This window comes from Podarcis tiliguerta, assembly GCF_965153285.1.
Source record: "Podarcis tiliguerta genome assembly, chromosome: 13".
NCBI classification, from domain to species: domain Eukaryota; kingdom Metazoa; phylum Chordata; class Lepidosauria; order Squamata; family Lacertidae; genus Podarcis; species Podarcis tiliguerta.
In genome coordinates, this window is record NC_139546.1 from 48309835 (window position 1) to 48322693 (window position 12859).

Sequence of the window (12859 nt, forward strand, 5' to 3'; positions counted from 1 at the left end):
AGATTGTGACAGCAGCCACAAAATTAAAAGACGCCTGCTTCTTGGGAGAAAAGCAATGACAAACCTAGACAGCATCTTAAAAAGCAGAGACATCACCTTGCCAACAAAGGTCCGTATAGTGAAAGCCATGGTTTTCCCAGTGGTGATGTATGGAAGTGAGAGCTGGACCATAAAGAAGGCTGATCGCTGAAGAACTGATGCTTTTGAATTCTGGTGCTGGAGGAGACTCTTGAGAGTCCCATGGACTGCAAGAAGACCAAACCTCTCCATTCTGAAGGAAATCAGCCCTGAGTGCTCACTGGAAGAACAGATACTGAAGCTGAGGTTCCAATACTTTGGCCACCTCATGAGAAGAGAAGACTCCCTGGAAAAGACCCTGATGCTGGGAAATACGGAGGGCGCAAGGAGAAGGGGACGGCAGAGGACGAGATGGTGGGACAGTGTTCTCGAAGCTACCAGCATGAGTTTGACCAAACTGCGGGAGGCAGTGGAAGACAGGAGTGCCTGGCGCACTCTGGTCCAGGGGGTCACGAAGAGTCGGACACGACTAAACGACTAAACAACAACAACAGCTGACGGTGGCTGATTCAGGACACTTTCTCATCCATGTGATCATCTTGCCTCTCATTTATACCCAAGTGATCTTGTTCTGCGAGAGGTCCTTCTGAATTTATAATGAATTTTCCAATTCATTATAAATTATTTCCCAATACTCTTTTACCCTTTTACAGGTCCACCACATACGAAAAAACGTTCCCTCAACCTCCTTACGTCTCCAGCGCTTATCAGTCTTCTACATCTTAGCGAGTCTACTTGGAGTTAAATACCATCTGTGAATCATTTTCTGCAATGTAGGAATCTCAACTAAAGCATCCATGGCAGGTGGCTTAAAAACCTTCAAAGATGGAGAGTCCACCATCTCACAAGGAGTCCGTTCCTCTGGCAAACGGCTCTTGCCTTCAGAAAAGTCTTCCTGATGTTTTGTTGAACTCTCCTTCCTTGCAACTTGAAGCCATGGGTTCGAGTCCTACCCATGCTGGTAGCTACGACAACAGTATCCAACCATCTCGTCCTCTGTCGTCCCCTTCTCCTTGTGCCCTCCATCTTTCCCAACATCAGGGTCTTTTCCAGGGAGTCTTCTCTTCTCATGAGGTGGCCAAAGTCTTGGAGCCTCAGCTTCACGATCTGTCCTTCCAGTGAGCACTCAGGGCTGATTTCCTTCAGAATGGATAGGGACTCCTTACACTGCGTTTAAAACCAAAATCGCATTTGGGTAGAACCTGTTTCTCTCTTTTTTTTATAATAATATTTTATTAAGATTTTCACAAAAATAAAAAATAAAAAAATAAAAATACAAAAAATAAAAAGCAATTAAAAACAGTTCAATCTTTCATAACGTATCTTGCATTTGCTTGTTTCTCGGACCTCCCCACACCTCCCCTCTTTGTATTCCAATTCAATTTATATATTCAGCAAATCCTTTCCCTCTTTACCTGGGTAGAACCTGTTTCTCAGGTGGCTAGTCCTAGTCTTTATAACCCTGTACCTTCTTCCAGAAGGCAGAAGCTGAAAGAGATCATTTCTGGGGTGTGCACTATCCTGCGCTATCTCTGCAGCTTTCTTATGGCACCTGGAAGCATAGATTTGATCCAAGGTGGGAAGAGTGCGCCCAATTATTCTCTCCGCAGTCTTTACAACCCTGGACAGCATTGTTTTTCCCCTGACCGTGCAGCTCCCAAACCACACACACAGACATTTCTGCAGAGTGCTGGAGCTGCCTCCCTTTACACAACAGACGGGCGCCATCTCTGTTTTGTTTTCGGCACCTTCTAAAGGCACTCCTTTTTCCATAAGCCTCCCAAAGGGAGATCTTTATCCCAGCTGGTATCTGCTTTGGATTCGAATGGATGTTGTTGTTTCCGCCTTCCCGGCGCCCTCCAACCAGTTTGAACTACAACTCCTATCAGCCGCCACCCGGCAGAAGGGCACCCGCTTGGTGAAGACACAGATAATTGCTTTTTAAAATGTTTTCATAAAGGCAGCCGCTCTGTTTTTATACAGGTAACCGCTTAAGGCATGTTTTTATCCTGTTGCGAATCGCTTTAGGGTGCCGCATCGGAAGCGATTCACGAATGAAAGAAGCAAGCGAAATTTTTAGGCAGTGTGGCCAAGTGGTTAGAGCGTCGGACCAGGACCTGGGAGCGGCGAGGCTTCAAATCTCCTATTTGGTCATGGAGCTCACTGGGTCATTTTGAAGACAGTCACTGTCTCTCAGCCTAACCTACCTCACAAGGATGTTGTGAGGATTAAATGAGGGGAAGAACCATTTGCAGTGGACACTCGGGTTGCGAATGTGAGCCATGCGGGATGTTCGCAACCTGCAGCGTCCGCAACCTGCAGCTGCGCTTCTGCGCACGTGCAGGTTGCAATTCGGCACTTCTGCACATGTGCAAAGCGCGTTTTAGCACTTCTGCGCATGCACGACCTGCGAAACCTGGAAGTAACCTGTTCTGGTACTTCTGGGTTTCGGCGGTCCGTAACCTAAAAAAACGCAACCTGAAGCGTCTGTAACCTGAGGTATGACTGTACCCCAATTTGAGGTCCTTGGAGGAGAAAAGGGTTTGATAATAATAATAATAATAATAATAATAATAATAATAATGCAAAGTATATCCAACACACATTTAATGCACATGACTTCCCCCAAAGAATCTTGGGAACTGTAGTTTGCTAACTTGCAACTACAAGAAAGAAGATTCCACCTAAACATTAGGAAGAACTTCCTGACAGTAAGAGCTGTTCGACAGTGGAATTTGCTGCCAAGGAGTGTGGTGGAGTCTCCTTCTTTGGAGGTCTTTAAGCAGAGGCTTGACAACCATATGTCAGGAGTGCTCTGATGGTGTTTCCTGCTTGGCAGGGGGTTGGACTCGATGGCCCTTGGGGTCTCTTCCAACTCTATGATTCTATGATTCTATTCTATGATTCTAAGGGTGCTGGAAATTGTAGCTCTGTGAGGAGAAAACTACAGGTCCCAGGATCCCTTGGATGAAGTCATGCGCTTTAAATTGCACATCAAATGTGCTTTAAGAAGTATGGCTTGCCTAATTGCGGCCTGCAGTTCAGCCCTTTCCGGAGATCTGAAATGCGAGGCAAACACCAAATGGACCCAGGCCTTGAAATCTGGAAGTGAGGAGGAAATGAAAGGAAGAGGATCTGCTTGGTGTGGCTAGAGATCTGGAGAGATCCCTGCTGATCCCCCCCTGACTCAAGTGGAAGAAGGAAGAAAAACATTCCCAGAACAGGTTCACTCCAGAACAGGTTCCCGCAAGCTTTCTCTGTGCGCACGGGGAGGAGCTGGTTTTGACTTCTGGATCAGGGAGAGGGCAGGGGAAGAATGCAGAGGAAAAGGAAGTTAGAAGAAGAGCCTCGTGGATCTCCTTCAATCTGAAATTCTCCCAAGGGTGCCCCACCCAGGCCACGCCGGCTGGGGAATTAATCAGCCGGCTGGACCGGAATAGCGTCAGGGAGAGCAGGTTGGGATGGAGGGGGGGGGGCGAGGAGAGAGGGGGGCAGGGAATCAGTCTGGGTTTGGATTTGGGGGTTCAGGTTGCAGACGGGAGGGCATAAAGGTTGGGAGCAGTGCTTTTTTCCTAAATAAAAAATGTTTAGGAGTGTAATAAAGAAAAATCTGCCCTTATTCCCTTATGGGGAACAGAAGAGCCCTTATAGAGTCCTTTGCAGGTTCTCCATCAGTCGGAGAAAATAACAGAGGCCAACCAGAGAATATTGAGAAGCAAAGCAACTAGTAAGCCTGATCTTTATTGAACTGTTGCAACAGGGTCCGCACTCCCCACAGGCAGGAGGGTGGAGAGGAACCCAGAACATTGGTGTGCAAGGCCTTTGTTGTTGTTGTTTAGTCGTTTAGTCGTGTCCGACTCTTCGTGACCCCATGGACCAGAGCACGCCAGGCACTCCTGTCTTCCACTGCCTCCCGCAGTTTGGTCAGACTCATGTTTGTAGCTTCGAGAACACTGGCCAACCATCTCGTCCTCTGTCGTCCCCTTCTCCTTGTGCCCTCCATCTTTCCCAACATCAGGGTCTTTTCCAGGGAGTCTTCTCTTCTCATGAGGTGGCCAAAGTCCTGGAGCCTCAGCTTCAGGATCTGTCCTTCCAGTGAGCACTCAGGGCTGATTTCCTTAAGAATGGATAGGTTTGATCTTCTTGCAGTCCATGGGACTCTCAAGAGTCTCCTCCAGCACCAGAATTCAAAAGCATCCATTCTTCGGCAATCAGCCTTCTTTATCGTCCAGCTCTCACTTCCATACATCACTACTGGGAAAACCTTAGCTTTAACTATACGGACCTTTGTTAAGCAAGCCCTTATATAGACATTTTAAATTGCCCACCCTGGAGTCCAAGACCACCCCCAGACACATCATACCTACATCACAGAACGGGTGTAGCTCAAGACCACCCCTCAGATATATCATACCTACATCACAGAAAGGGAGGTCTACAACAGAAATTTGAGTGCGTTGTTTATCTCCTGTCTGGCAGGTCACCTGTTAATGTGCACTTGATTGGATTACCTGGAGAGCCTGGCCAGTCTTTTGTAATGACAAATACTTAGTTCCTGAGCCAGGTCACAGGCTCACCCTATTCATACACAGACATACCCTTAAGACAGGATCTGTGAAGGAGGAGACAACGGGGAGGCTTTTCCATTTTCCTTCCACCTTGCAGAGAAATGTTTGAGGTCAATTTGGGAGGGACAAAATGGTTTCAGGACTTTCTGTGGGGTTTCAGGCATGTGGTTTATATATCGATGTGCGTGCTTGGTTGGTGCATTTATGAACATTATATATTTATATAAGACCTTAATTTTTTTCTTTCAGGGTACTCTCATTTTGACTCAAAATCACCCTTTTATAGCTCAAATCGGGAAAAATAAATACAGTAAATGGACAAAAGTACAAAGATTCACAAAACGTTTAGGGATATGAGTACCTCTGCGTTCCCCCCCAGAAAAAAAAGGACTGGTTGGGGGCTCCTGATTTTCATGGTGCACATATTCGGGCTTTGCCTAGATACGCAGCACACTTTTTAGGCTTCCCCTTCGTAAGCTTTTGGAAATTTTTCAATTTTTCCCTGGAAAGGCTAATTTATGGTGCAACTTGTCTGGGAAAATTAATGAGCAAACGCCTAGATTCTATTTCATCGGAACTGAGAAAGATGGCGTCTGCCAACCGAGGAGGATTTTTGGATCAGCGTGTGAGGATTTATTGCAAACAAAAGACTTACCAGCTTTAAAAAAAGGGAGAGCCTTACAAAGTTCACACAGAAGCATAATATTGCTTACTTTAACTCGCCTGTGGAAACAACTCAGAAGCTATTAAGAAGAAAAAGGATAACAACAAGAAGATTGAAAGATGGGACTGGGGAACACTAAAAGCAGCAGAAATATGAGATGATTGGACCCTACTGAACTCAAAGCATGGGAACCCCCAACAAAAATTTACAATTTGGCAAAATATTTGGACTTTATGATATGTATTGGTATAATTCGGAATAATTAATGTGATATGATTGGATTGTTAAAATGGAAATAATAAAAATTATTTTTTTTTTTAAAAAAGGACATTTTACAGTTTACAAATGTGGTCACTGGGCCAAATGACGGTTCAGCGCACCTGCAATAGAGAGAGAGGTGGGCTGGAGACTAGTTTTAAAGGACATTTAACGTGGTATTTCTTGCCCATGTCACAAAGAGTTGCAGCTCAGCGGGAGAAGATGCGCCCGGATTTTATTTCGCACACCCGAAAGATATCTCAGGTAATGGGGCGTGAAAAATCGTGGGATCCTCAGGGAGCAGCTATCAGTGAAGAATGGAGAATAGTGGGCCGCATGGATGGTGGTCTGATTCATTCTGCAGCCCAAGTCTTTTCTTCTCGCTGTCAACTCTGATCGGACAGGATTTGCAGGTTTCTGGGGAACACCGCAAAGAAATCTGCGGAAAAAACTGCATGACCCAAGGCGAAAACGGGAGGCGTACACCCAGAACGTGGAACGATCCCTCTTTCAAACCGAGTTGCTAAAATAGCCCTTAATAATTTCCTTGCAACTGCGGATAGATAAGTGTCAGGAGGAAGAAAGGCATTTTGAACATGTCAACCTTGCAATTAAATCTCCAATGTTACTAGTCCCCAGGAATTTTTACTACGCTGTTTGCATTCCCGGCATTCTTGTGTTAATCATTTAGCAATAAAATAGGGAAGGAAGCATTGGTGATGCTTCCTTCCCTGGTCGCCTGGAAGAAAACTTGGAGCGCCGTAGGTGACCACGAAGTGTCGTCATTCTCCCATATTACTGCTAACCAAGGAAAGACGGAGGAACGGCTTTAGGAACGGCTAAGGGAGCTGGGCATGTTTAGCCTGGAGAAGAGGAGGTTAAGGGGTGATATGATAGCCATGTTCAAATATATAAAAGGATGTCACATAGAGGAGGGAGAAAGGTTGTTTTCTGCTGCTCCAGAGAAGCGGACACGGAGCAATGGATCCAAACTACAAGAAAGAAGATTCCACCTAAACATTAGGAAGAACTTCCTGACAGTAAGAGCTGTTTGACAGTGGAATTTGCTGCCAAGGAGTGTGGTGGAGTCTCCTTCTTTGGAGGTCTTTAAGCAGAGGCTTGACAACCATATGTCAGGAGTGCTCTGATGGTGTTTCCTGCTTGGCAGGGGGTTGGACTCGATGGCCCTTGTGGTCTCTTCCAACTCTATGATTCTATGAAAGGGCTGCAGTTCAGTGGCAGGCATACAAACCAGGATCAATCCTTGGTGTCCACAGGCAGGGCAGGAAAATATGATGTCTGAAACCCAGGAGATCTAACCCAGAAAGAGTGCCTCGGGTTAAGAACTTTGCTGCAGGATGAGAACAGAAATCGTGCTCCGGTGGCGCGGCGGCAGCAGGAGGCCCCATTAGCTAAAGTGGTGCTTCAGGTTAAGAACAGTTTCAGGTTAAGAACGGACCTCAGGAACGAATTAAGTACTTAACCTGAGGTACCACTGTGCAGTATATGGTCAGATTTAGGTTTGATGAGGCCCTCAGCTACTGAAGGTAACGGGGCCCTTTATATGTCCAGCTGTCCTTTTGTCAACAACAAATTGTTGCTGTATTTTGGGTTGAAAATATGCTATATGGTAATTGATGGACCTCATAGGTATCTCAAGCCATTTGCCCATGTCCCATGTTGCCATGCAACCAGTCCATGCAGAATGTAGGCACCCTATACATAGAAATGAGCAAACCAGTGATATTTTAGGGAGCAGGCTAGCAGGCGGGTCCCATGACTTACATCATAGGAGCCTACACAACACAAAACACTTGCTGTATGTAGGTTTTATTTTATTTGTTTTTTATCTTATATTTTGGAAATGTAAATTTTTTGGGGGGCCCCAAGAGAGCGGGGCCCTAAGCTATAGCTTGTTTAGCTTATGCAGTGGTACCTCGGGTTACAGACGCTTCAGGTTACAGACTCCGCTAACCCAGAAATAGTACCTCAGGTTAAGAACTTTGCATCAGGATGAGAACAGAAATCACGCGGCGGCAGCAGGAGGCCCCATTAGCTAAAGTGGTGCTTCAGGTTAAGAACAGTTTCAGGTTAAGAACGGACCTCCGGAACGAATTAAGTACTTAACCCGAGGTACCACTGTACGTAAATCCGGCACTGGGAATGACCTCTGACTTATTCCAAGGAAGCAATAAGGGACACTTTAGCATAGGAACATGCCTTATACTGAATCAGACCCTTGGTCCATCTAACTCAGTATTGTCTACACCACTCTGGGAACTGAAGCTCTTAATCTCAGGGTTGCGGGTTCGATTCCCACATTGGGCAAAAGATTCCTGGTAGTTTCTTCCAACTCTATGGTTCTAAGGGGACCGGAGGTCTCCTTAACAAACTACAGCTCCCAGAATCCTTTGGGGGAAACCAGGACTGTTTAAAGCGCCACCATAGTGCTTCAAATGTATGCTGTGAGGATGGCCTTAAATGGGCAGATTAATCAACTCAAATAATTGATTAATCAGCAGCGGGGGCGGGGGGAATTCATTTTAAGCGTCAGAGCCAAGAGTGGAAACTTTGTTTTCCTCCCAGCACGTACCTTGGGGCGGGTCATGTCCTGCCAATTATGCAATTGAGAAGAAACTGAAAATAAAAAAGAAAGCGAGGCTTTCCTAAGAACTTGTGGAAGGAGGGGGAACCCACGGCTGTTGCAGAAAAATAAGCTGCTCCATGACGTGCCCCTGAGAGGCAACAAACAGGCCTCTTAGCAAACACCCTCGTGCAGAAGATGTGGCAAACTGTTGCATGATGCGCTCATCATCTGGGTCACAGTTTCCGCGGGAGGCGAGTGAAGCAACAGCGGGACAAAGAAGGAAAATGATTACTTGCTCGATCAAGCCAACAGCCCATCTGTTCAAAGTGCTGGTTTTCGCCAATAAAGCCTTAAACGGCTCAAGACTGCAATATCTCAAGGACTGCCTCTTTCCATATGAACCCACCCGGACCCCGAGTCCATCTTCTGAGGCCCTCCTTCGTGTGCCTCCTCCTCGAGGGGTCCGGAGGGTGGCAACACGAGAACGGAGCCTTCTTGGCAGTGGCTCCCCATCTGTGGAACGCTCTCCTCAGGGAAGTTTGCCTGGCGAACTTATACACCTTTCGGCGCCAGACTAAAACGTTCCTTTGGTTGATCTGATTTACATCGTATGCCCTTTTAAAATGTGTGAGGGTTTTTTTGGGGGGGGGGCTATTGAGTTGTTGGTTTTATTTTAATTATGTATTTTGTGGTTTTGTCTTGATTTTATTCTGTGAACTGCCTTGAGATTCCCGGGTATAGGGCGGTTTATACAGTGGTACCTCGGGTTCAGAACTTAATTAGTTCTGGAAGTCTGCTCTTAACCTGAAACTGTTCTTAACCTGAGGTACCACTTTAGCGAATGGGGCTTCCCACTGCCGCCTCACGATTTCTGTTCTCATCCTGAAGTTCTTAACCCGAGGTACTATTTCTGGGTTAGCAAAGTCTGTAACCTGAAGCTCTGTAACCCGAGGTACCACTGTACATTCAATAAATAATAAACAACAACAACAATAATAGCACCCTGTTCTTACAGGGGCTATGTGATGGGTAAACCCTGAAGCGAGACCCGAGTGTTGTGACGACAGTCAGAAGCAGCAATAACTCCCAAAATGTCCATGAAGTTAACTCTTTATTCAAAGAAACCAAAACAGCTCAGGCCTCGTGATTACAGCAACTCTTTCCCAGTAGGTCTGGCCCCATTAAGGCCGTTGTGGGGGCTGAAGTTCTCTGCCTTCCCACTGCTCCTGAAATCTCCTCCTCCACCGGATCCTTCCCAAGTAACCCGAGGCTCCTTCATCTTGTCTCTCTTTGCTCTGCTCTTTTCATGCCTCTTCTGGTTCTGGGAGACCAGGGCGGGACGGGAGATGGTTGCAGCAGGAGGGGAAGACTCCCTGGACTCTTCAGCAGCCTGATTCATCTCTGGGCCCTTGTCCTCTCCAGCCTCCTGATTCTGGACTGCTTTCCGTCACAGCCTCCCCCCACTCGCTAAACCCTGTTCTTCAGCTTCCTAAACCTACTCCTTCCAGTTTGCTCCCTCTGATGATAATAATTTATTATTTATAGCCCGCCCACCTGGCTGGGTCTCCCCAGCCATTCTGGGCGTCTTCCAACAGAATATATTAAAAACACAACAAAACATCAATCATTAAAAACTTCCCTAAACAGGGCTGCGTTGAGATGTCTTCTAAAAGTCAGATAGTTGTTTCTTTCCTTGACATCTGCTGGGAGGGCGTTCCACAGGGCGGGCGCCACCACCGAGAAGGCCCTCTGCCTGGTTCCCTGTAGCTTTGCTTCTCACAGCGAGGAAACCGCCAGAAAGCCCTCGGCGCTGGACTTCAGCATCTGGGCAAAACAATGGGGGTGGAGAGGCTCCTTCAGGTCTACTGGGCCTTTGAGGCCATTTAGGGCTTTCAAGGTCAGCACCAACACTTTGAATTATGCTTGGAAACGTACTGGGAGCCAGTGTAGGTCTTTCAGTATTATGTGGTTTTTTGGTGGCCGCTCCCAGTCACCAGTCCAGCTGACCACTCGCAATTGTCCCACCACAGCTCCACAGGCTCTTAGCCTTCTTCCCCTAGGGGTCATAGCTGTCAACCTTCCCTTTTTTTGCAGGAAATTCCCTTATTCCAGCGCCGTTTCCCGCTGCTATCCCGGATTGTTAGACTGTCCCCGGGACAGGTGGGGGCTGCTGATCCCTTATTTTCGAGGCTGCTGATCCCTTATTTTCAAATCTGAAAGTTGACAGCTATGCTGGGTGTTCCCCAGCTGGTGACCCCCCCTGCACTCAGTCAGTCCACGTCGCTGAGCAAAGGTGCAGAACTTTTCCCCCACTGCGGTTTCTGACAACCAGCATTCAGAGGCATCAACCGTGTAGGCAAAGCGCAGACATGGCGGCTGGCAGCTATTGAGAGCTCCCCTAAAGGCTGGTTGTCACGGGACAGGGCGATGTGGGACCCTGCGCACGGGGAATGCAGAGCGGCAGCCAAGATGTCAAGGCTGCTGACAGGTGTCTGCGCTCTCCCCGTCTGGGACAAGTCAAAGCAAATTCCTTTGGCTCCGGGTGGGTGGAGGCAGGTGGGCGAGGTACAGGAAGCCTTGGGTGGATCGAAGAAGCGGGAACTGGAGTCGCAGTCGAGTCACCTGTTGATTCTGAAGCCTGGCCAAGTAAAGTATTATTGCCGGCTTCCAAACAACTTAGGGACAAGACCATGCATAGGCAAACTCGGCCCTCCAGATCTTTTTGGGACTACAATTCCCATCATCCCTGACCACTGGCCCTGTTAGCTAGGGATCATGGGAGTTGTAGTCCCAAAACATCTGGCGGGCCGAGTTTGCCTATGCCGGGGCAAGAGGGTGTATTCAATTAAACCTTACTCATGTGTAGATCTGTTGGAGCTGATGGGCTTAAGGTAGCTCTCCCGGTCGTTGATTTCTATGGGGCTGCTCTAGAGTATGGTTTCCTGGCACACAACCAAAGAGCCGACCCAAGCGGAAACAAAAACGAGCCAAAAAGTTCTTCCTAGAATCTCAGGCTACAAAATGTGAGCCCAAGATTAAATGGGTCTAGGCCGGCCGGGCTGTGGCATTTTTGGCAGAAGCCTATGATGCCTGGCTTAAAAAATGCAACCTACTGAGTTCAGCAGGGCTTACTCATGAGGAAGTGTATTTAGAATTGCCGGTTTAAATAAATGAGCAAGTCTTCCTTTTTAAGTGATTCATCCGGCCTCTGTCAACCTGGTAGCTACCAAGGAGACATAGGTCACATAAATCACTTTTTAAAAAAGAACATATAATGAAAATGGTGAATTACCGTATTTTTCGCTCTATAAGACGCACCAGACCAGAAGACGCACCTAGTTTTTGAAGGAGGAAAACAAGGGAAAAAAATATTCTGAATCTCAGAAGCCAGAACAGCAAGAGGGATTGCTGTGCAGTGAAAGAAGCAATCCCTCTTGCTGTTCTGGCTTCTGGGATAGCTGCACAGCCTGCATTCGCTCCATAAGACGCACACACATTTCCCCTTCCTTTTTAGGAGGGGAAAAGTGAGTCTTATAAAGCAAAAAATACGGTAAATTAACCTGCACTTTTAAAAGTGAACTATTTATGTTTTCATACTTTAGACGGCAGGGACTGTCCTAGCAGAGGAATCGTCCCCTAGGTGAGAGAGATGAGGCAGTGGTTGGGAAAGACTTCCTTTTTAATATGACACACACAAGCCTCACTTCTGTATAACCAAGGAAAGCGTGATGCCCTTCTTAACAATTTCTGTTTTTGCCTGAATGCGTATTTATGATTCACCGGCCCAGGTTTCATCAGCAGATACCAGGCTTGTGTCTGGAAGATCTTCTAGAAACCGCTGGGACTTTTAAGGCAGGGATGATGATGGGTTTCGCTCTCTAGTTGTTCCTAGACTACAATTCCCATCATCACCGGCCACGCAGGCTGGGGCTGATGGGAGCTGGAGTCCCGGAAACTTCCAATCCTCCATAAAAGACTTACTACAAGGTCTCTCGCTGGGAGATCATTCAGGAACTGTTGGGTTTTTACGGCTGGCCTGTGTGAGAACAGCCTTCTGATATGATTTCTGAGGTTGCACATTTTCTCAGCTATGTTCAACATGCGTCTGTGGTGTGCGTGAGAGAGGGGTGCAGCAGCAGGAAGGGGGGGGACGTTTCTGGGATTCACCCCCCCTTTCTGCCGCATGTATTGGACATCGGTAGCGACTCACAGCAACAATTACCGTTTTTTTATTTCATCGTTTCCTCATGCCAATAAATTAAAAGGGGGTCAGTGTGCGTGGGGAGGAACTGTGGGGTGTGTGTGTGTGTGTGTCGAGAAGGGTCTCCTGCAAAACCCATCAGGTCAGGATGGTCCCCACATTTGGCAGCAAGGCGGCGAGCTCCGACTGGACGCCGGGGAGTTGGCAGAGAGGGTTGCCTTGCAGGTTGAGGTGGGCGAGTTTGGGGAAGGAGGCGAGGGTGCGGAGGCCGGAAGGCTGCTGGATGCCTGAGGGAGGGGCAGCGGAGTCAAGGAGAACTGTGGCCAGAGAGAAGAAGAGGAGGAGTTTGGATTTGATATCCCGCTTTATCATTACCCAAAGGAGTCTCAAAGCGGCTAACATTCTCCTTTCCCTTCCTCCCCCACAACAAACACTCTGTGAGGTGAGTGGGGCTGAGCAGTGGCGTAGCGTGGGGGGTGCAGGCGGGGCCGGCCGCACCGGGC

General features: G+C 47.6%; 1 protein-coding gene across 5 annotated transcripts in view; it reads right to left on the reverse strand.

The window, feature by feature from the left end:
- Window positions 1-12368: 12368 nt before the first annotated feature.
- The window catches only part of RABGGTA (Rab geranylgeranyltransferase subunit alpha), a 37827-nt gene continuing 37336 nt past the window's right edge, over window positions 12369-12859 (reverse strand). For all 5 annotated transcript variants that reach the window (XM_083410372.1, XM_083410373.1, XM_083410374.1 and 2 more), the window contains one exon: window positions 12369-12643. In XM_083410372.1, the coding sequence (XP_083266498.1) occupies window positions 12495-12643 (149 nt within the window). In that variant the 3' untranslated portion in view covers window positions 12369-12494. The remainder of the gene's footprint in view (window positions 12644-12859) is intronic.